At 43.9% G+C, this 23,632-nt stretch overlaps 2 protein-coding genes and 1 long non-coding RNA gene across 8 annotated transcripts in view; 2 read left to right on the plus strand and 1 right to left on the minus strand.

Annotated features, from left to right (window-relative positions):
• dhh (desert hedgehog signaling molecule) lies at positions 1 to 6,696 on the plus strand. Its single transcript, XM_023844515.2, has 3 exons — positions 1 to 1,133; positions 4,302 to 4,563; positions 5,173 to 6,696. The coding sequence occupies exons 1-3, from the start codon at positions 822 to 824 to the stop codon at positions 6,027 to 6,029; spliced, it is 1,431 nt and encodes a 476-aa protein (XP_023700283.1). The 5' UTR covers positions 1 to 821; the 3' UTR covers positions 6,030 to 6,696.
• A 6,179-nt stretch (positions 6,697 to 12,875) lies between these two features.
• On the minus strand, positions 12,876 to 15,295 carry LOC111860625 (uncharacterized). The gene is made up of 2 exons (XR_002842065.2): positions 14,694 to 15,295; positions 12,876 to 14,226 (listed from the first exon to the last, which is right to left on the minus strand). It is a non-coding gene; the product is annotated as an uncharacterized lncRNA (long non-coding RNA).
• kmt2d (lysine (K)-specific methyltransferase 2D) overlaps positions 14,107 to 23,632 on the plus strand; it is a 34,418-nt gene continuing 24,892 nt past the window's right edge. For 4 of the 6 annotated variants that reach the window (XM_023844478.2, XM_023844480.2, XM_023844482.2 and 1 more), the window contains exons 1-12: positions 14,107 to 14,245; positions 17,912 to 17,994; positions 19,089 to 19,200; positions 19,520 to 19,722; positions 19,830 to 19,939; positions 20,164 to 20,326; positions 20,417 to 20,588; positions 20,678 to 20,792; positions 20,921 to 21,099; positions 21,366 to 21,559; positions 21,709 to 21,843; positions 22,704 to 23,506. In XM_023844478.2, coding sequence (XP_023700246.2) covers positions 17,946 to 17,994; positions 19,089 to 19,200; positions 19,520 to 19,722; positions 19,830 to 19,939; positions 20,164 to 20,326; positions 20,417 to 20,588; positions 20,678 to 20,792; positions 20,921 to 21,099; positions 21,366 to 21,559; positions 21,709 to 21,843; positions 22,704 to 23,506 — 2,235 coding nt within the window. In that variant the 5' untranslated portion in view covers positions 14,107 to 14,245; positions 17,912 to 17,945. Of the gene's footprint in view, positions 14,246 to 17,017; positions 17,423 to 17,911; positions 17,995 to 19,088; positions 19,201 to 19,519; positions 19,723 to 19,829; positions 19,940 to 20,163; positions 20,327 to 20,416; positions 20,589 to 20,677; positions 20,793 to 20,920; positions 21,100 to 21,365; positions 21,560 to 21,708; positions 21,844 to 22,703; positions 23,507 to 23,632 lie in introns of those variants that run through there. The other 2 variants (XM_023844483.2, XM_023844479.2) reach the window with 2 other exon arrangements.

Genomic DNA, 23,632 nt, shown 5'->3' on the forward strand with positions numbered 1-23,632 from the left:
CACAGGAAGGGAGGGCGATCGCGTCCTGACGCTATTAAGACCCAATGGCTGGAGAAGCGCCTTCAGCAGCGCACGGAGTCCTTCGGAGAGGCAAGAGCCGGCAGAAACCGCGACACCACGAAGGACGCTGTGGATCCGAGGGACGGAGTGATGGGATGATGATGGTTTTAGGACGAAGGGGCGTTATACGGGGGCAGTAATAGTGTAAAATAGCCGACAGGTTTGCGCCGCGCAAGTACCGAGTAATGAGGCTGGCAGCTGGCTGGTATAGCGAAGCACCTGTTATCCCTCCGGTGCCGCAGGAAGATGAACCGTGTCAGTGATGTTACTACTTAAGAAATTCAGCCAGAAGTGACTTTTAGACGAATCATCATTAATATGCGAAGCTACTTTTTAATGTCTGCCTGCATGACATTTATTTATTCACTGTTATAGACATGTAAAAGGGGGTGACTTTTCGAAGCAAATTGTATTATAACTGCGGTTGGTGTACATTAGACATGTAAAGTAATTACGAAGTATGCAAACCGGTATATTTGGTTCCGAAAACTAGTTAAATTGATCTACCTCCTGGCGGACCAACAGGCAGAGCAAATATAAATATATTAACAAAACATAAAGTTCTTTAGAGAGTGAGTAGCGTAATAACATATTGCATATTATATCGTATTTTGCACTGATCCAAAAATATTAGTGGTTATCATAGAGAAGAGGTGACTCGCACTGTCGCTGTGCTGAATTCCGATGGCAGCAGGTGCCCGCGTTAGGTTCCGGAGCGCAGGCTGGGAGGGTCGCTGATCCGCAGGCAACTACCTGCGCCAATGTCGCTGTCTAAGTGGCGCAGCTTGGCGCGGCTCAGCCTGCTGTCACTATGCACCTGGACGTGGCTGTTCGCCCAGGGATGCGGGCCGGGCCCCGGCGGCGGTGTTCGTCCCAGGCCGCGCAAGCTGACCCCCATGCCTTATAAGCAATTTGTCCCAAATTTCTCTGAGACTAACCTGGGAGCCAGTGGAAGGGCAGAAGGGAAGATCACACGCAGTTCTGAGCGCTTCAATGAACTGGTGTGCAACTATAACCCCGACATCATATTCAAAGATGAAGAAAACACGAAGGCAGATCGATTCATGACCAAGGTAAGGAGAGATTTACGACTCTTCTGATGGTTTATGGTGGACATTTTATACAGTCTCATAGAACCACTTAATGTCTGTTCTTCTAACCAAGAAAAGTAACAGGTGCCTGGCATTTATAATGAATGATTAAATTTTCCTTTTATCATTCATTTTAACATTATGAAAACATGATGAAACATAATGTCCAGTAATTTGTAAACTGCCCACTTCTCATAGTTCGATTTTTGCATCATTGGAAAAACAGCTATTCGTTCTTAAACATTAACACTGAAGCCTGAATCATCAGGTTGTTCATTGACCCAAAAGGAAATTATGCGAAAAGATTTTTGTCTGTCATATTTAATTAGTTTATTAGATATTAAATACATCAAGTTAATTTGCTCTGATTATTTAAAGCCCCGTTTTGGCTCTCTGGAGGTATTTCATAGTAATGTGACATCATTACATAGATACAACCACCTCATATGTTTTTCTTCTGTTTAGTTATTAATTCACCAGGGAAGTAGGCGGCAGGCCTTTCATATCGCTCTCAAATGTCCCCCTGTGCAGTCACCCACCCTCCAATTATGTCCTTTCTTAGCATCAGGCCTCTTTCTCTCATATACCCCCGGAGGAGATGACATTGGGTCAGCGCTGGGTGACGGGTTAGGGCACAATCACGCTGGCTGTTCCAAGGCTTCACAGACACCACGATTCACCACCTTATTTTCAGTCACATTTTATCATTATTATTTGCCCATTGGTAGGTAAACACTTTATTACGTACCTTTAAACCTTCGTAGATGCTGGCACCTCCTGCACTTTGAACACCTCGCGGTCTGACAGCCAGTCGTTATTTCATGCTCATTCTCCAGGGCCAAATACCCTCCATAACTAGCAATGACTGTTTTAATCATTAACGAGAAAATCTCTCAGGATGTGAGTTGGGATGCCATTAAAGTAGGTCCTATAACTGGGGCTTCACTTGGCCGATCTGCAGGGTGACAGCAGGGAAGTTGGGAGGAGAGGCAGACTGTCTGCTCGTACCACTGTTGGTGCACCATGAGGTCTCTCTGCCAGTGTTTTCCACCTCAGGTCCAGCACACTCGTATTTCTCAGCCACATCAGTGGACTGTGACGCTGAATTGCACACAGACTCACAAGCTTGTGAAATCTCTACCCCGGCTAGGATGAATGGTGTGATTTTTTTAGCACGTTAAGCTGTGGTTCCAGAGCAAAATGATTGCTTTTAACCTATGGTTGTATCTCGCTCATGGTTTAAAGGGACCCGCATTGAGGCTGTAGCTTCATATGAAGGCTTTGCTGGAGTGGACCGTTCCAAGCTAACTTCCAGCCAATTCTAAATGTAGGAGGCAGCCTGAGTGGTCATAACTGTCAGCTTATACAAGGTATTTACTTAACAGATATGTTTTTTAAGACAGAGGGGTTAAAAGTCGTGTACGACCCCTGCGTTCGATTCATGGTGGAGGTTGAAATAGGCATTACAAAACGGAGAAAGTGTTGCATGAAATGCTCGTTGGGTTTTAGGCAAAACACGTAGGTCCTCATTAAGAGAAGGTCTTCCTTTAGCTGAATTTTCACATGAATGGACATTTATAAGCCAACCCAGACCACAGGGAAATGACAACCAGAAATGCAGTGTAAGTATGTTATGTAATGTTGTGTACACAGTTTGTCGTCTGCTGAGAGTGCCGTCTGTTGTTTGTTCCTACACTGGCTGCTTGCATATGTAAGTATCCGTGTATAAGCAGCTGTCCTGCTGCTGCCCAGTGCGCCCTTGGGTGTGTGTGTGTGTGCTGGTGCCCTCTCCACTGCCCGGCTTTCAAAGGGGTCCTTTGTGCATCTTTTAGAGGCTCTGCGGGGTCGCCTGTCCGAAATTCCCGCCTGCTGAAGTAATGGCACCGTCGGAAAAGCCTCTATTGTAGTTGTGACAATGAAACGCCTTTCTGCTGTACAGTGCGAGAAAAATGTCCCTTCAGTTTGTTTTCGGTCTCTCCGTCCTCCTTTCTCACTCTTGCTGTCACATTCGCCTCTGCTTGCCCGGACATTCCGCCCTCAGCCCTCTTGCTTAGCCTGAACCTTGCCACTGTCCCGGCCCCTGCTCTCTCTCAAGCTCCCTCCCTATTCTGCTGCTTGTGTTTAATTGTGGCAAATACCTCTTATGTACCCTCCGGGTCCACAGTCCACAGGAAAATGCATTCTGTCCATTTGGAGGCGTATCGTTAACCGTGCACGGAGGCTAGTGGAGAGAGACACACCTTAGTTTTTGTTTCAACCAAAAGCTTTCATTTGTGAGGATCATTAACTAAGGATACAGTAGAGGAGGCTGTATAATATTCTCACAGGCCCAAAAATGCCCTCTGCCAGAGGGTGGTAAGCTTTCAACATAAAGGCACAGTCGCGTCTGAAATTTGAGAGATGGCGCCTTTTAAGTTGCGGCAATCAGGCACTGTACCCGGCGACAATGGAAAATAAAGCAATTTCTAGCCAAAGCTCTCCCATAGACACACCTACAAGAAAATATACAAGCCTCAATCGAAGAAAACAGAAAAAAAAAATGAAGAACAGCTTTGAATGTTTTTTCGTACTGCAAGGACGACAAAGGAGTGCATGAAAGGTGGCTGTGGTGGCTTTGTTCTTAAGTTCTGATTGTTTGAGGAAGGAGGGGTGGAGGTGGACTTTTCCAGTACCAGAATTACAGGGAAAAATGTCTGCTGATGTCACACATGTGAGGCCCAGGCCAGCAGAAGTAGATTCGAGAGCGAGTGACAAAGGTGGAATTGTGTTTGGAATGCGTTTCATTCCAGTCATCCAGAGATATGGACATAAAACAAATATCATATAAATGATCTCACAGGGGAATGGTGAACAAATCACAGCATGCATTGCTGAATAACATCATATGTTATACAATACTGTCCTTTCAATTTAGCACATAAGCACTGGTGTAGACGTTTGGGAATACAGGTGTCTACCGTAAGTAGGATTGACAATAGCTATTCATAGGAAAATTGTAACTTCTGGGAACAAATAAGTTCTACTTCCTTTAATTACCCTGCTCCAAGTAGTGTATAGAGTGTGAATGAAATACTTTTTAGTATTGTTGTTCACATCCTGTCTTTTGAAGTGGCATTCAATTAAATGACATGTGATTCCTGTGTCCGACAGCGCTGCAAAGATTGCCTGAATGTGCTGGCCATCGCAGTGATGAACCAGTGGCCGGGGGTTCGTTTGCGTGTCACAGAAGCCTGGGACGAAGACGGCCACCACCCGCCCAACTCCTTACACTACGAGGGTCGAGCCGTGGACATTACAACCTCCGACCGTGACCCCAGCAAGTACGGACTGCTGGCCCAGCTGGCTGTGGAGGCCGGCTTCGACTGGGTGCACTACGAGTCGAAGTTTCACGTGCACTGCTCTGTAAAGGCAGGTGAGAGCCTGAGGCTGCCGATGACGGTCACCTGACACATTCCTCAAGTCAAGTGGAAAAACAATGTGACCCTTCTCCACTCTGTACTGACAAAAGAATCCTAGCGATAAAAAAATCCATCGCGTTTAATGCCGTATGTGTGCTGACAAATCACACAGTGCCCAAGATGTTGGAGTAGTAGAGATCAGAGGCCATAAGGATATAGAAAAGTAACTATGTGGAGAAACAAGAGAAGAACAGAGGAAGAACTTGGAAAACAGTTGCATGCAAAATATTTTCTTGCAATAATTGTAGTTATTGACCGGGTTAGGCAGCTGTGATCCTGAAGTGACGTATCCATCCTAGCTGGTCTCTGATGAACCGCACCTGAAATCAGGCAGATAGTAACTCATCAGGGAGGATAGAAAACCTGCTGGATACCAGCACTCCAGGATCAGGGTTACCTACCTACGTGTTATAAACCATCTTCCTGTGATCTTTTTACATATTGAAATGTCATCCATGCACACAAAAAAGTTTGTGGAAATACAGAATGAAGGAGAGTTAAATCAAAGTGATCAGTCTTTGTTTTCCCTGTTTTCCGTATGTCCTCTCTCCTTACCCCCCCAGATCACTCGGTGACAGTGGAGAAAGGGGGCTGTTTCCCAGGCTGGATGCAGGTGGATGTGATGGGTGGGGGAAGAAAAGCTCTGTCTACCCTTCAGCCAGGAGACAAAGTGCTGGCCCTATCTGGATTGGGCCAGGTGGTGTTTAGCCAAGTTCTGCTCTTCCTACACTATGACTCTGAGAGCAGAGTCCAGTTCTTAGTTCTGAACACAGAGCATGGTCAGAGGCTCACATTAACCTCTTCCCACCTCATCTTTATTGCCCCAAATGGCACCCTCCACCCAAGAGAGTACCTGGCCCAGTTTGCGAGCAGGGCAAAGGAAGGGCATTACGTCCTTATCCAGGGGGAGGGTGGAGGAGTAAAACCGTCCCGGATCATCTCAATATCTGTGGAGGAAGGAAGGGGGGTTTATGCACCTTTGACAGAACATGGCACCCTTTTTGTGGGAGGGGTCCTGGCCTCCAGCTACGCGGCCATTGATGACCACCAGCTGGCCCACTGGGCCTTCAGGCCACTGCGGCTCTTGCTGTCTCTCACCGAGCTCGTGAAGCTGAGGAGCATCGTAGGAGGGAACACGATAACAGCTCGCCAAGATTCCTCTGAGAACCTCACCCATTGTCACGCTCATCAGAGTCTCAGCAAAATTGTGGGCAACCAGGGCTTCAGCAGCCCCCCTGAACACTGGACATGGAACAGTCCAGACAGCCTGAGCAATCAGGTCGTACCTTTTACCGAGGGTATTCACGAGGCTACCTGCGATAACAGTGTCTCACACAAGGGATGGAAAGTCCACTGGTATGCAAGAGTACTTCACTTTTTGGCCCGTATTATTCTGAATCCAGAGAAGTTCCACCCGTAGGGACCCATGATATCCACTGCTGTTTGTTTTTCATTGGCTTGCTCACATATAGTCTACAACCAGTGCTTCCAAGGATCACCTTCTATTGATTGCCCATGGTCCTTCTCTATCGAAGCCAGTATACAAACAGAACCTACATACAATTATGCATATTTATCTTCTCACTATGCTTCTGCTTATTTTTATAATTCTGTACCATATTTACATTTGCAAATTCCAGTGCTAAACTTACAACAGTAGGCCCTGGAAGGGACGATGATGGTTAAGTCTGTGTAGCCAATCACAGTACATGACACTGGAGACAATGATAATGTACTTTTCATGTGTTCTTGGATTTATGGTCCATATGCCCGTTGTCAAATCATTTGTGCATTTCCAGAAGCTTCCACTTTCTACATTAAATACCAGCAAATTGTTTCAGTAGCATAATCATCATTTCATACTTGTGTTTATCTGAAATTAAGAACTAAAAGGAAAAGATATAATTTGTAAAATCAGCATTTTTATTATAAAAAGAAAATGGGCTAGAACCAACAAAAACTTTATTTTTTTACCTTGGAATCATAATATATAAATATATCTATTTTAATTATTCAGCTTAACGATGGTCTCACATATTTGTAATATCAGTGTTTTTAAAATGTCATTAAAACAAATAATAGTTTAATTAATTTGTAAAAAGACCTGTTTTTTCCCCCTCTACAAATTACAAGCAGTTGATTGTGTATACTCTCATATTCAGTGCTGTGTGTGATTTCAGCTTAATGTTTGTACAACACACACTGTATATACAACATTTAAGTGAATATCACAAGCTAAGAAAGAGTTGACTTGAGTTATGTGTCTTGAAGGTCAATCACATCACTTGTTACATTATTCATATTCCAGTTGTTAAATACAAGAACTTCACTGTAGCAATAATGTTGATTTCTCTGTTGCTTTGAATTATATCAGAATGCCCCTATCAAATATTACTATACAGTCAAGGCCTGTTCAAGGACAGTTCTAACATTTTGTCCCAGGCTGTACTCGTATGAATGTCAGCTTTTTCATCTTTTTGATGGAGTCACAGTTACGCCATTTGGTGTAACCTTTCAGTACTTACACTGTTAGTTGTTGTGCTTTAGCACTTTTCAATACAATTTTCAATATTCATGCCTTGGCCGTGACACACACCTGCCGAGTACACAATGTATGATTTGGGTTATCTGAAAACATGCACCATCATTGGAACAAGGAGGGTTAAACTCTTGGAGAACAAAGCAGAAAAGTCAGTAGTTAATGAGAAACCAAGGCATGCCCCCAGTGTTTCCCATGCTACCCAGTCATTCCCGCGTTATCTCGGACTTGCTCTCTTGCTCACCATCACTATTCCTCCCTCATGCAGCCTAACCTTGTATACTTTCAACTCAAGAACGACAGTGAATGGGGTTGTTAAACGTACCCACCTACAAAAAACAAAAAAAAACAATGTTTCTGTGCACATTTAAGAAACTGAAGATTTTAAATTTACATGTTTTATAAGCTTCATGTTGTGGGGTGTACATACCTTGGTATGTGTGTGTGTGTGTGTGTGTGTGTGTGTGTCTGTGGATTATGTTTCTATTTATTTTACAATGTAATAAAAACCTGTTATTTTGATGTTGTAGGGACCATTTTTCAGGTCCCTACAAAGGTCTCTGAATGCAATCAAAAAACTAAAAATTCCAAAAGTATTTTGTTTGGTTACTTATGGATAAGGTTAGGGCTGGGTAGGGGTTAAGGTTGTCATTGTTGGGATTAGAGTTTTCCCCTTGGAAATGAATGGAGTACAAAGATGTAAATACAAACCCGTGTGTGTGTGAGTGTTGTGTTATGTTTGCGAACATTACACCATCCTCTAACAAACCAATACGTTGGACTGCACACGTAAGTCTAGGCTGATACCAGAAGTCTACTACTACAAATTGTTTGGATCACAAATATCCAAATACTAATCGAGTTATTACCTACATGGTAAAACGGGGCGCTCCTGCCCATCAAAATACTGAAATAATTTGAAAATCTTTAACTTGCTAAGAGTAAACTGGGTTTCGTTTAAATCTAGAGCTATAAACGACATGCCAGTAAGTATCTACCGCCCTCTAGCGTCAAGTCACAATCGCGTACATTTTGGTTTGGCACACAGCAATCCTACTAGCCGATGTGGCGCCTTAGGCCAGTGAAATGGCAAGTCTGCACCTACTCAGAAATTGGCGCCCTAGGCGGCCGCCTATACATTTACCGTCCATGTTACTACACCATCATAAATTACTGACATATACATGTATCGTTATGTCAACGTGAGTGGTATAATCTGGGGTTGATCCATTTTTTTTAATTCGATGAGAATTGAATCAGATAGGTTATAACGTTTATGACTGTTTTGTGACATCTAGGGTTTTTGCTTGCCAAACACAATAGCAATAACATCGACTGGAACAGGTTATGTGACTAGAACAAATATAGAGAGTAAAAAAAGCCTTTGACTAAAGTTTACGATGTTTCATTTGCGGCACAGTTGAATTGCTTTTGTGATACAAAACACAAGAGATTTTATTATATGACATTTAAGATTAAATGTAGTAAAATACTCTAACCAATAAGCCAGATTTTATAGATGAGACAGCATAAAAAATAAAAAATAAAAAACAGCTGCAGCCTTGTTCTCCAAAAGCATTAAAGGACAAAAGTAGAAAATACTTGCTGCGAAGATTAACATTAAAAATAAAATAAGGACCATGGACCGGATGTCAGACTGCCAGATCTCCATCTACAAAATACAAATACAGAAGTATATCAAAGTCTGCATACTGCTCCTTTGGTGGTACTCCAAAATAATTCTGCAAAAGTAGATGCAAAACGTTAAAAAAAGTTCGCCTATATGAACATTGTTCAATCGCATTTGAATATCTACTGACTAAGAAATACTGACTATATGCAAGCGGCGTACTGATTAAAATAGTAACACTATTCTGTATCAGAGGATTCTGCGGTTTTAAGATGTTTCCTTCTGAAACATGCGCAGTGGGGCGTTTTCTGACGCTCCGTGCTGTGGCAGCATTGACTTGCGTATCTCTTAGTTTCAGTTTTCCCCATTCATATTCTATACCGTCCGTAGGCTGCGAAGTGAGGTGGGGAATTGCCGAGATGGGGCGCCAGCCCATCGGAAAAGTGCTTTTCCCCTAAATACTCAGAAATCACAAGGTACACAGGTTAGGCTGTAGGACGTTCCCTGTGTTTCTATGGCTTCTGTTAACTCTGATATCGCGAGCTGCGTCATCTTGAAACGATAACAGAGGCTCTTCTCTTTATTATGTGCATTTTTACGTAGTACATTTCTATTCAGTTTGCAATACGATGCAGGTGCAGCTGCAGACGTGCAGTTTTGTTGAATACCCATCCTACTTTGTGACGGTTATTAATTAAACCAGGTGTGGACAATTTCGGGGCCTTGCAGGGCATAGTGCATGGTTATGTGTCTTCTGTTCCTGTCCTGCTGTTAATTAACCACGTTTGAGTTGTTGTCTGGATGGGCATTCATTATGACATTATTATTTTTCCTTTTCACACTCTGGACATTTCCTAACAAAGACTGAGCATGACTCCTGTAAGACTTCATTGAACATCATCAAGTGATTACCAAACCTCCATCAGTCCACCCATCTTCCAAAACTGCTAACCTAACACAGAGTAACAGTGCTTTAACAAAACATGCATGTTCATTCAGCCAGTAGGTTATCAAGGCTAATAAATGAATTAAACAGCAAAGATGAAAATGCCATATTAATTGGGCCTTCAGTTACCTCCCCCTTAGGTTAAATATATGCTCTTCTTGTTTTATCCGGTTCATTTTGTGTTTAAATGCTAAAAAAAACATATTTAGGTATATTTTTTTGTGGCTGGGAACCAATTAATTGGTTTTCCATTATTTCTTATGGGGGAAATTCGATCACAACTCGAACTTTTTAGGATTCGACCCAGAGTTCTGAACGGATTAAATTCGAGTTCTGAGGTAACACTGTAGTACTTCTATTTTCAATGAGTTTCTTTCACTTAACGTGGTTTACGGTAAGACACGCATTTTTAAACACACTTGTCAACCGTTAAGGCAACACAGACGTAGTTTTAACCGAACGCCACTGTAATGTTTATATAGATCATAGATAATCGATTGGAAACGTTGAAACTGATAGAAACACTTTAGTAATACTACTAATGTCATTGTGTAATCACACACACACAAACACATACACACGCACAGTCAAGCAATAACAATTTGGCACCTTAATTATATTTCATTTAAGTGTTTTATACCCGGGGGAATTCTCATTCAACTAACAATTAACGTTTTTTTCGTTTAGTATAAATTTAAAATACCAGTTTCTATTAAAATGTGATGTTTGACTTCTTAGAGATGAACGAAAGTTCTGTATCATCGCTGAAACGAAACTCTCCAATGAGATAAACTGTGTGTCAAAGTCGATTTGAATGAGTTGTCCTGCGCGGAGTGATACATCAAATACATACAGGCGGTATTACGTCCTAAAACGCGAACCAGCAACCTCCCAGAATTTACGATGTAATTGGTTTCTCGGATATAATGGTGTGATTTAATTGGTCGCCGCTAAAACAGGAGTGAGCGTTTTGGTGTCGTGATAGTTTTGGACCTACAGCTAGTTGCCCTTAATCGACGAAGTAAGATCTATAAGACGGAAAAGGTGTATATATTTAGACCGCTTAATGCCTTCGACAGTTATTCTAGGTTTTGTCCTTTTGTGTGTTGCTTAAAGCGGCTCAATCTAGATGTCACATATGCGTATCAGTTACAGTATGTTATATTCAATGTTTTCAATCCAGAACGCCTCACATGACTTCGACTTTATACGTTGTAATTCTATCTTCTAATCTATTCTCATACTTTGCAAAAAGGCTCCAGCTGCCCCTCCTTTTTTCTTTTTTCGGTTTTTGTGAATACTGCACGTCATCGATTTCTACGAGAACAGCAAATCAAAAGTGTCTCGCGGCGACATGCGTTATTACTATCAGGATTAATACAGACATAATTAAATCATCATTTAGTTCGAATCGATGTGGAGACACTTAATCTTGAGTGGCAATGGTTATCAAAGCTTTCAATAAAGAAAGGTTCTTCGCAGGTAAACGTTACTTCATGGATGTCATTCTCCTGTTGAGCAAACGCCAATAGCCTATAACTAGGCTACCAATCGTATAACACCGGAACATGCACAGGCTAAAACAATAAAGTTGCCAAGCTATAATGCTACTTGGGAAAAAAAAACATTTAAACAAAAATGCATTTAAGAGAGAAGTTATGTTTATACGGCCAAGCAAGACAAGCGATTATCCGAAGGTAACTATTTTTTAAAGACGTTGACAGGGGTGCCAACTCTGACGCATCTGGCGTGACACTCACGCTTTCAAACTGAAACGCTCATAGCAAGAAATCTTACGGTGAATCTCTATTAATCCATTTTTAACCTAAAATTGGCTACATCAAACGCGTTGGGGCAGTTTGCAAACCCTACAGACTATTTACAAGGTAATAAAACTGTTTTAAACATGTAAATACGTGTTGAAAATCTCACGCCAACCAGCTGACCAAAGTTGGCAAACCTGCATTGAAAATATCCTCGATTACGCAGGAGATTATTGCCCATACCAACAAGCACTGTCCTTTGGTTTTCTCCAAATGCAGAACCAGAAGCTTTCAACGTACAGATCGAGGTGGTGAATCAACTCGGTAGCACTTTTGGGCCTTATTTTGTGATGTTTAGCAAGAGTCCTGTTATCCCAACTGGATGTCACAATCCCTGTTATGCGAAGTTTGTCCATCTTTAGGGTATACACTGCCAAGATTTCCCCTTAACGCATTAAATAATTTTGCAGTTTTTATGATCGATGCCTCAAAATTTTGACTTTTCAGATATATTTTTGATGCTTATCATTAGCATTCAGCTTAATATGATTCACATTTGTAGCCTCGTTTATAATTGTCATTAAGTTGCTTCAACACCCGTTTTCATGTGGGGTTTGCGTTATTCCATCCACCTCCCGTGGGTGTACTATACATAAACCAACTTAATGTCGGCTAATATATTTTGATTTCAACCATTTGCTTGTGGGCTCCCATTATTGAAATGTTCGTGTATTCAAGATAAAAGCAAACCTAATGATGCAATGGTGCCCGATTTTAATGAGACCTACATGTTAGTTCCAAGTCCGAAAGGGTTGCATACTTAGTTGTATTCAAAATATATACCCATTCAGTGAATTGTATAGGTGTGATAACTAAGTTAAATTTTTATTACATTTATCTGAACACTCTATATGTTTTTTTTAATTTATACTTTACGACGGTTTTATTTATCTCCAGTGTCAGGGTTTATTCCATTTAAAGCCTGTCTGCCTATGTTTGCCATCAATACCCGACCTAACCAATATGGCTCGCCCTAGGCGAGCATCACCGCCGGCGCCCCCCATTTGAGGCGAAGTGAAATTGGTTGGCAAGTCGGCGCACTCTAAGAAGGTGGTGCCCTTCTGATGGGGCGCCGACTTGCCTGCCAATTTCACTTTGTCTATAGGATTGACAAGACCTGCTTATCGTTTTACCATCGTTTTACTGCATGCCTCCCCCGACATACACACGCACAAACGTATCACTGTGCAGTGGCCAGGAAAAAAATGGTTGCAAACCTCACTGCATGATGTAAATGGATGTCTAAATCGTTGTGCTGTTTCATTTATTAAATTAGGCCTATTTTATTAGAAACAACCAAGGAGTGAATGATACAACGTAAAAGAAAATTAAGCAGAACGTTACATTTTAATGTACTGTTTTAATAACAGAAAATCAGTGTGTGCACACTCCGATTATGATCGGGGAAGGTGAAGGTGGTGGATGAATCGATGATCGTGTGAATGGTACCACGAAATGTTCGTCGATAAAGGATCATAAGTAGCATACATTCAACGTAGTACGAATGTGTAGTGGTGACCCCAGTTACTCGTTGAGGTGCAATGGCCACATGACGAGCAGAGACGGTATGCAGACCCAACTAACAGCCCAAAGTGAAGCGTTTATACGTGATGAAATCCCGCCTTGATCTCAGTGTAACATGCAAACATGTTGCCGATGATGTCCAATTAAAACGCCACTTTCGTTCGGTTCTTCTGGCCTCTTCTTGGTGCCGCCGCTTAACATCCAATCTAACAACGTTTTGCAAGATGTGTCCTTCCTCAAGTTCCACAGCTCTAAACATCTACTGCTTTTATCTCTGGCGAGGACAAAAAAAAGCTAACGGAATTATGACACAAGATAATCTGGAAGTCTATATGATCCCACTTCTCAAACTGGGACACGGTTTGCATCTTTCGTTCTTAGTTTTGTTTAAAATGGTGTATTTGTTGTGTTGTAAGCATATGTTCGAATAAAAAAAAAAAACCAAAAAAAAACATAAGTGGCGCCCATGGGAGTTTATTTCTCAGTGGTCAAAATGGCCTCCCTTACAGACTCCCCTCTCTGTTATTCAAATCCCCACTTTTGCTCGCGTTGAAATTAAAATACTGTCTTAGCAAACATAGATAACCATTTAGGTGCTAGCATGCTATGCTATGCAAAACAAAACAAGAGCGGCGGAAAAGAAAAAAAAATTCCCATTAGCTCGCATCACAGTTTTCGCAACGCGTGAGCCACCAAGCAAGTAGACGGAACAAGCCAGTCTCTTCGAGTGGGGGGGACTGGGGCATTAAACTGAAGTTTGGCAGCACGGCAAGAACGTTAAATGCCCTTCCATGCAATCTGTGGCAAACGCAAAAAAAAAAATAACCCAGTTTCAGGGAAGCTGTTTTTTGTTCGGCCTTAGAAGTGTTTTAGGGGGGGACAAGCGTCTGCATAACGTGAGCACAACAAAAAAAAAACACTGTTATTGCAAGCTGCCGGACACAGCTTCGACCGATCTAGGACATCGAGATCAGAGATTGCGGGGATTAGTTGTGTTTGGACTCCGGCGTGGAGGACATCATATTCGCTGGACATCCATCTGCCACTTTTCTGCTTCGTGCGGTGATCGAGCTAAAGCCATCAGCACAAATGCGAGCCGCCGTGTTGGCAATTTACCTTCGGTGGATTGTTCTGATGTACGAAGACATACGGATACTGTAAAAAAATAAATAAGGTGAGTTTGGCTGTAGAAACTAATCGCTTAAGTGTTACCGAGTCTTCCGTCCCCGGGTTAGCCCCGGTGCTTTCGCATCAATTTTAAGTGCGTGTTTATACTGGGTGGATGAACAGATATCGGGTCTCGGCGTATTAAACCAGTCTCTTCTCCAGTCGTTGATCTCTAGTTAAACGAAGTCTGAACTCCGACAAGCTGTGTAACGCCGGTTATAAAGGATAATATTTTCTACCTCTTTACGTGCAGTAACCGTAGCAGTTTAACTTTGAAAATCTCCAGTTTCCGAACATACTAGTTTAGTCATGGAAACTTGTTTCGGGTGATATTGAATCGCCCGACTACTTTGCAAAACTTAAATGTTACAAACTGAAAGATAAAAAAAGCAGCGAGCGCTTCCCCGTCATCGCCGAAGCGTCGCTTCGCTCCCATTTTAACACCGGCGACGTACCTGAGGCGCAGTTTCTCAATCGATTGCGAGCGACTTGTTATTCTGTCACCCAAACATTTGGCCTACAAGCCTGTTGTCCAGCTTATAAAAAACACCGAACTCCCATTTTAAATTTACACTTTATCTGCTGGTACATACTGACGGAAAGTAAGTTTTGCCATCACACCACAGGGACTATTAAACTACATCCATAGCGGCCTCTCCGATAAACTTAATATGCAGCAATATGGCGAAATGCAAAAAAAAATTGCATGACTAAAAGTGCGGAGCGGGTACGAGAGCCGGCGGGGTAACTTGGCGCCTGCGACGCCGCCGTGTCCCAGCCTCAGGTCGGCCCCAGCCGAATAACGGAGCGGCATCAGCGGGGGGCTTCGCTGCTTACCGGCCCTTACATTTGAGTCGGTTAAAGTAATTATTCGGAAACTAAACGGCGCTGTTTCGTGGTTTTAGATGTAGACCGAGCTTCGCCAAACGTGAAACATGCGGGGCTGCAGCCCGACCCACGGCCTAAGCTCAGTGCAATTAGCAAAGGCTGACATGGGCTTCGACACACACACAAAAAAAAAAGGTTTACATTTTTAATTACATTAACCATGCTGTCTTACGTTACCTATCAATATACCCATGTGCAAACATTCTGATAACGCAGACAGCTGTTGGCAGTTTGCTAGGTAAAACAAACGTTGCGTATATTCAGACACCATATATCGTGGGTGGAGTTATTTCAACGCCTTTTTTCCTGTTTAGCCTAAACTGCAAAATGGCAATAACTTTAAAAAAAAAGACTACGGATTTGACGGTAGATGAATGGCACTTGACCGATGGCGGGTCACATTTACGGTATTCCCATTTAGCGAAACCAGGCGGTAGTTTAGCTGGTTAAGTTCATTACTCGCAATTAGCCTCGGAACAGGCGTCGTAATCAGTTGCTGTTTATTGGCTATTGCAATATAAATGGTGGGGTTTGTAAAACATCTTAAGTGTTGAGTTTTTAAGACGCGAAATCTTTGTGTATATATTCATTTACTTACCGAAGATACATTGGTTTAGTCAATTCACTCGTGTCGTTTATGAAAACACAGCCGGTGCATTATTCAAAGGGAAATTACATTCAGTCCAATCGACATTGATTGGTATCCGACCTACTGGGTCTATAGTTAATTAATTATCCGCCATCCAATATTTGTCTCGGGCAGAGGACTTTAAGGGATCTTTCGGAAATATATAATTTACGACCTATAGTAATAATCAACCATTCATTTTTGGCAAAACGTTTGACAGCAGAAACATTTCAAGTTTAACATTAAAAGTCAGTTTGTATTCGCGCAGAAATTTGATAATTTTTTTACCTACTTATGTAAATTTAAGAGGGGACGAACTTGACATTTGAAAAACAGAATTAGGGGTCTCCCTGGTGCATGTTTATCTGGCGAACATGTTGTAAATAAAAAACAAACAAAAAAACATAAGGAATAAACCCCTGAAGAAAAATCAAATAGGTAATCGGCTAGAATATTTGCCAAAAATATAACCTATTGGAGTAAACCTTCACTGATATGTTTCCAGTATAATTCTTTTTACATAATCCCATCTATGCTAAACCGTACAGATTATAGAAAACTTTCAACATTTCAATTATGAAACTACAGGTCAGTAATATTTTGTTAGAATATTGTGCGTAATCGGTACTTTTAAATGTTATTATAGAGGGAACTAGACGACCAATTTCGGGCTATGTTGTCGCAGGAAAATGAATCGATTCGTGCTCTTTGAGGGGCTTAAAACGGCCACTTCCCCTCTAAAACGGTCTTCTGCAGTGGGAGGAAATGCAGTTGTAAATCAAGTGCAGTGAAGGCAGTTACAGTCTACATGTGTGTTTGTGGGATGTCACCTTCATTTGCGAAGCCGTAAAAGTATGCTTCCTTGACCTGCACTGAATGCTACGATAAGGTTTGTGGCACAATTTAGGCAGTTTCGCGAGCGTTACAGGCGGTTTTTTTCTATAGCAGATGTTGAACCACAACGCTCCAGTCGAAGTAAATAAAATGCACGTAGTAAGTGCGATTTTCCCCCAAAAAATTACACATGAACTTAACCCATCAACATTTGCCCTACTGTTTAGGGTCAGTGAAATTACGTAGATAAATTGGAGAGTCCGTCAACTAAAGTAAATATATTTTTGTCTGTAATAAATATTTAGGATTTAGGAAGGATAATCAGCAAATCAACCACTGAATAATCGCGTTAGTTTGTGTGTCATGTAAACGGCCTAGGAACGATTCCACGCGACGCTGGTGTTTCAGCACGACGTCTCGCGCGTACAGGAAGTGTGCTTCGCGGAAGTTGTATTGTCTTTTGTGTATCTGGCTTGGGGGTATAGTTTTATTTAAAGAGAGCAACATTTTAAATCTTACCTGTGCGAGTCATTAGAAAGTTGTTATGAGCGATGGTTGGCGCGTAGTAGTAGCAAAAAGTTGTATCGGGAAATGTATGAAATGCGTAACGAACTGTTTGTCTGCTACGAGCCAGTAGTTTGCGGAATCTTGCAGCCTAGTGTGGTCTCACCGAGTTTTAGGAATTAGCTAGCGACCGCATATGTGTGTTTTAACGCGGTTAAGTGATGATTTCACCGGCTTTGAATATACCAGAGAATTCTAATTAGTCGGCTTGCTGTGAGTGCTTGGCAAAGTTTGACAGCGAAAATGGACGACTGAACACTATTTACCACGGTTTGTGTTTGATGTAATTGTTTGTCATTAAAAATATTTTAAACTTTGTTTTTATTTGCATGTTAATCACATAGATGGAAATGAATTTTTGTTGAGGGCTTGTTGATTTAGTATCAAGGGAATCGAGGGTATTTAGTATATTTGGGTTGCTTTTGAAGATTTTTTTGTTGATACAATGTAGGTTGTTTCAAAGCAATTGGCATTTTTGTTGTTTATAAACTAATTTTATTGGTGTAATGCAGGTAAAGTTAAAGGTTGTGGAACTCCTAGGAACCAGTATATGACTTGTTTAAAGTTTATATTATGACACTGTTAAGAGAGAAGTTTGGTGGTATGTAGTTGCGTCCTTTACTGTGACTTGTGCATTAAGTGCACATGTGGATGGACAGTTACCGGATACTGGCGTTAATGCGTCATCTTATCACTTTTAGTCGGAATTCTCAAATACCTCATGCCTTCATTCACGCATTTGTTGTTTTTTTATTCCAGGTCTCTTTCAAAGAGATCGAGGTAGGGAGAAGGAATGGACGAGCAGAAGTCTAACTGCGAAGAGAATGATTCTGAAGCGGCAGGTAAGCAGACAGTTATGAGTTTTCAGTAGATGTAATCCTTGTGCGATTTGACCATATTATGGAAACAATGTAACGTATAATCTAGTTCAAAGCAAAGTTTGAATCAAATTTTCATCGCTGCTTAATTTTTTCAGAAATTGTTACGTGAGTGCAGCTGAATGTGTTTTCTCCTGCCTTTGATGTTTTTTGGTCCTTGCCTTGTCTTGTATGTTATTGAAAAGGGATCTTTAAAACATTGTTGAGCATTCTGTACGATTTATTTCCAAAGCTGCCATAAGATGGCAGTAAACAGAGTGTATGCCACTGTTTTTATATGTATTTTTTTATAAATTTGCTGAATGCGTTCGGTATAGCTAATGATCATCAAGTGGTATATTGTTTACACAGTCAGTGGTTATAATGACTGTAAGAGGTGAGACGGTAAGTTTATAGTTATTCGAGTTTGAGTACTGGAACTTTCATTCTGTGCAGGAGTTCGTATTCATTTAGATTTGCCATTTGATTTGACACATCAGACCTCCACAAACTGTGACAGTGTTTTGCTCTTAATCCCTTTGCCAGAAAAGCTTCTTTACTGGCTGGTTTATCATCGTTTATCATTCATAAGCTTGTGAAATTGTAATCATAATATTACCAGGCCTTTCCTTAAAGGACATTGTAATCTGCAACAGATAAACCACACATGCCTTCTGTTGCTACCTTATTTCTGGGAAATCGGTACATGGTGTTTTATGGAATTACAAATCACTGGCCGTCAGGTTGTGTGACTTTAGAATCTCTTCTAGATGTATTGCTGGAGCATATTATCTTGAAAGTTGCATGTCCAGCAATTTCTGAAACCTCTGGGAATTTAAGACTTTGAGGGGTAGCTTGTTCGGTATATGTGGGGCTTGTACAGTGTGATTTGGGCTCTAGTCTTATCACCCATACATGGTCTGTGCTTTTTTTTTTCACTCCTTCAACGTTTGATATATTTAGCTGTGGTTCCAAAGTGTGAGAAATACTTTATCCGTGCAGTAAATGGAAGGTTTTGTTTCTCTGTGTGCTGATTCTTAAGATTGTTGTTGCTCCGATCTGTTTTTTTTGTCCTTCAGCCGACGACAACGTCTCTCCAAAGGGCAGCGTCCTCCCTGCGAAGGAGCACCACGCCCCCTCACCCAGGGAGGAAACTCGAGGGGCATCAGAGGACACATCTCCTGTGCCTAGGTAAACTCTCGGATGATGACTGCCTACTCCTTTTGCTCCTTTAATGGCAACAAGGGAATGTTGAAGTACTTCATTAACCTTACAGTACATTATCTGTCATGGAATGTAAATTCACAGTGACTTTTGTGATTTCTGTGAAATATGATATTTTGTGTCCAGTGTCCAGCCTGGCTGTTTTTCTGTGGTGGGCAGGGTGGTCTTAATGATTTCACCAGTTTGCTCTGGGGTTTGAATGGATGCATCTTTCTGTAGCTGGTGCTGGTGTGTGGGTGGGTCTGTCTGTCACATGATGGTTATACCCATATGTCTGCCGGCACAGTGAGGCCGCCCGCATATGTGCACTGTGTGGCTGTGCCGAGCGCAGTCTGCACGGGCAGCGAGAGCTCCGACGTTTCAGTGCCGCCCCTGGCCAGCTGCCTCTGGGGGCCCAGGGCGCCTCCACCCCCGAGCCGGGCACTGACGACCTGTCCTCCATGGGCTTTCCCGACGGCACTGCTGCTGCCACGCTCTTCGATAGTGCAGGTGGGTGCAGGGATTGTTTCCCGATCGCAGTTTGCCGACCTTTAAGGGTTTGTATGCGTACAGCCGGGTTGTCTTCCTGCTAATGGCCACTGCCTTCTATTGTCCAGGGCACTGCTGGGTCCACCACTGGTGCGCGATGTGGTCGGATGGAGTGAGAGCAGCAGACGGCGAGGAGCTTGAGGGTGTGGAGAAGGCCATCATCTCAGGGATAGAACAGGTCAGTCGGGCAGAAGGGGGGCCAGGCAGGCGTGAGGGAGCCGTGGCCCTCAGACTCTCCACAGCACCCTGGAGCTGACAGGTCACTGGAAGTTTACTTGTTATAGCCGATCGTTCTGGAATGCTCCTATAACATCTGACGTGGGCGGTGTGAAATGTTTGATTGATGATTGATTAGTGTCCTGGGCTCACTCTTGCTTTCCCTGTTGCCCCCCCCCCCCTCAGCGATGTGAATACTGTAATAGGCTGGGTGCTACCATTCCATGCCAGGCGGGGGGCTGCTCACGCTTTTACCACTTCCCCTGCTCGGCGGCGAGTGGGTCGTTTCAGTCCATGAAGCTACTGGCCCTCTTGTGCGTGGACCACATAGACCTGGCCACGGAGATAGGTAACCACTCTGCGATCGGCATATGAAGGGTGGGGCTTTGGCCTGCTGCCTGCCTGTGTCTCTGAAGGCCGCATCTCCCTCCCCCCGCAGCGGGCGAGGAGGCACGTTGCGCAGTGTGTGACTCGGCGGGGGAGCTGCCTGGCCTGCTGTTCTGCACGGGCTGCGGGCAGCACTACCACGCTGGCTGCCTGGAAATCAGCGCCACCCCGCTGCAGCGCTCCGGCTGGCAGTGCCCCGAGTGCAAGGTCTGCCAGACCTGCAGGTGAGGCGCCGGGCGGGGCGCGGGTACCCCTGCGTATACGGGACTTCCTGTCACATGGTAAAGCGGTCTTATTCCGTGCCCCATTGTAGGCAGCCCGGGGAGGACTCCATGATGCTTGTGTGTGAGGCCTGTGATAAGGGCTACCACACATTCTGCTTGCAGCCGGCCATGGACTCCCTGCCCTCTGACCCCTGGAAGTGCAGGGTGAGCCCAGTGTCCCCCTTCCCGCCTCACTGACTCTCCTCGGTTAGATGGCTGGTCGTAGATGAGATGGCAGATTAATAACTGGTGGTCTCCCTTGCGCGCCCCCCCCCCCCCCCCCCCATGTACAGCGCTGCCGGATCTGCAGTGTTTGTGGGGCGCGGGGCTTGTCCCTGGCATGTTCCACGCAGTGGTTCGAGAACTACACGGTGTGTGACGGCTGCCAGCCACTGGCCGTGGCTGAGTGTGCCGTCTGTGGCCGGCAGGCCGGTCCCTCGGCTGTCCTGCATCGCTGCTCCATGTGCCACAGGTGAGCCGGGCCCCACCGACTGAGACTGCACCTCCACCTCAGTCTCGGTCACTTTGTCGGGAAGGTTGCTGCCAGCTTAATGGTAGTTAATTGCAGTTTAGCCTGAACAAATGAATGTGTTCCCTTCTTCCCAATCTTTTTTTTTTTTTTTAATGAATTTGTTTGTTTTGGTGTATTTCACGTTTTATAATTTCCTGATGTTTTGTAGTTTCCGATTACATGATTGCTGCTTCTCTCTAATGGCTGTCGTCGTGGTTTTCCATAAGGATGGTGCACCTCGGGTGTGCTTCTCCGTCGGATCCTCCAGAAGATAAATACACCTGTTCCCTGTGCCGAGAGCCCCCGCTGCCGCCGGCACAGGCGGTTGTCATTACGGCAATGTCGCCCGCCGGTCCGACGGGGGCCGAGGTGGAGACCCCGTCAGAGGCCTGGGACGGCGCTGGACCGCCTGTGCAGGAGGGTAAGGCTGCTTCTCCACTTCTCTGGAGTTTACTCATCTAAGACGGAATGGAGCAGCCTATCATCACCCAGCAGAGACGTGGAAGTGGGAGGCATATATTTAGAGATTGTCAGCTGTGTGTAATGAGAAGGCGGCTCTCTGGGGTGCAGGGAAGGAAACGGGAGTCACAGCAGGGACGGAAACGGGAGTCACAGCAGAGCCTGAAACCCCAATGGAGGAAGAACCATCCTTGGAGACTCCAGGAGGGTCTGTGGAGCAGCTGTCTGTCCGGGGAGCAGCCACAGGTATGGGTCTCTTCAAGCTTTGGTATGAACTGGTGTGTTATTTTAACCTGGTGGGTAGAAATTTTCTTGAAGTTGGCATGAAGCAAAACTGCCCAGTTAATGGGTGAAAATTGCAGATTCATGCTCTGATACTTTTCAATTTCTAATATAACTTCAGGGGAGTACAGTACTTTAGATCATATGAATTTGTGCTTCTGAGCGGCATTTACCAACTATCTCATTGTTTTTGTAAAAGACTAATAATAGACCCCCACCAAACTTCCTGAATTTTGCACTTGTTACATATACAGCCTCGGAAAAAATTGAGACCACATCACAATATTTTGTTTCACTCATTTCTCAATATATGGGTGTACGTCTGTGAATAATATATATATTTTTTGCAAACTGCAGCCTGGTTCTTCTCAGTTTCTCATTCATGAAGGGCTTCTTCCTTGATTTATGGGACTTCAGTCCTGCTTCTCGGATCCTGATACAAACTGTCCTAGCAGTGCACCTCACACCTGCACTTAATGTTTCCCATTCCTTCTGAAGGTCACTTGATGTCATCCTACAATTCATGAGAAATTCTCGGATAAGTTAACGGTCATCTCTGGCATAGGAAAGTCGCTTCCACTCTCTATCTACTTGGCTGGTTTCGGGTCATTCCCAGTGTCTCCTGCTTCATCTTATTCTTGTGTACTTCTGTCTTAGAAATTGTGGAAGCAACCTGCTGCTCAGCGCAGCCTTCTGCTTAAACTGGGATTTAAAAATGTTAATTTGTTTAAATATATAGAGTGGTCTCTACATTTTTTTTCCACGGCTGTATATGTTGTAATTGTGTGGTAACCAGCTGACTCTGTGCCCCGTTTGAATTGAAGAAAGTGAAACCGGGGACCTGAAACCATGTAGCCTCCCAGACACCACAGTCGATGAGCCATCTGACGCCGCAGCCCGGCCTCCCCAGGACGACATGGACCCCCAGATGCTGGGCGTGGCAGACGAGGAAATGGACAGTGGAGAGCAGGAGAAGGAGACCCAGGTTCAGGCATCTAGTGTGTCTGCACAAGAGGAGGAAAAATGCAGCTCTGAGGGTTTGTGTGCCAGTGAGGCTTCCCCTGTATCTGCACGGTGTCCTGTGAGCCCGCCCAGTGAAACCCAGGAGGCGGAGCCTATTATTGCCATCAGAGAGAAGTGTGAGTCTATGGAGCCGGCTGAAGTAGAACCAAGGACTAATCCCTTGACACCTCAGGTAGAAGGCCCTTCTTCTGCAGACATGGACACTAGGGCTAATCAGGTGGAAGAAGGTGAGGAAGAAGAAGAGGAGGAGGAGGAGGAGGAGGAGGAGGTGGAAGAGCTGGGTGGTACCAAGCAAGACTTTCAGGGTGAGCTTGAGATCAAGCAAGAGCAGGAGCTTCTGGAGACTGGTGCCAAGCAGGACCTCCTCCTGGATGAGATGTCCAACATGAGCCACGGAGACGGCAGCAGCAGCGGCTTCCTGGGCTCCCCTGAGGAAGCCGAGCTGCAGTCACACTCCGCAGAGCTGAGTCTGGTGCCAGCAGGCAGGCCGCGCTCTGATTCGCTGCTCACAGAGACCGACGACTCTCTGCCCTTTGACCCCTTGAAACCGGACGGGGACAAGATAAAGAGGAGAGGCTCTCCTGGTCGCTCGCGGATGAAGCAGGTACCGCAGTCATCGGCATAAGGTTGATTTTTTTATTTTGATGAGATAAAACTGATGCCACAGCAATAGTGTTAGACACAAATTTGACACTTTTAAGACTACGGTGGTTCAGTCATCATTCTGTTT

This window comes from Paramormyrops kingsleyae, chromosome 6 (genome assembly GCF_048594095.1).
Source record: "Paramormyrops kingsleyae isolate MSU_618 chromosome 6, PKINGS_0.4, whole genome shotgun sequence".
Classification (NCBI taxonomy): domain Eukaryota; kingdom Metazoa; phylum Chordata; class Actinopteri; order Osteoglossiformes; family Mormyridae; genus Paramormyrops; species Paramormyrops kingsleyae.

Bases quoted from the DNA above. Each gene is read 5' to 3' on its own strand.
- dhh (XM_023844515.2), top strand. From the start codon at position 822: ATGTCGCTGTCTAAGTGGCGCAGCTTGGCGCGGCTCAGCCTGCTGTCA. The intron at 1,134-4,301 runs GTAAGGAGAGAT...TGTGTCCGACAG, and splicing joins CAGATCGATTCATGACCAAG to CGCTGCAAAGATTGCCTGAA. The intron at 4,564-5,172 runs GTGAGAGCCTGA...TTACCCCCCCAG, and splicing joins GCACTGCTCTGTAAAGGCAG to ATCACTCGGTGACAGTGGAG.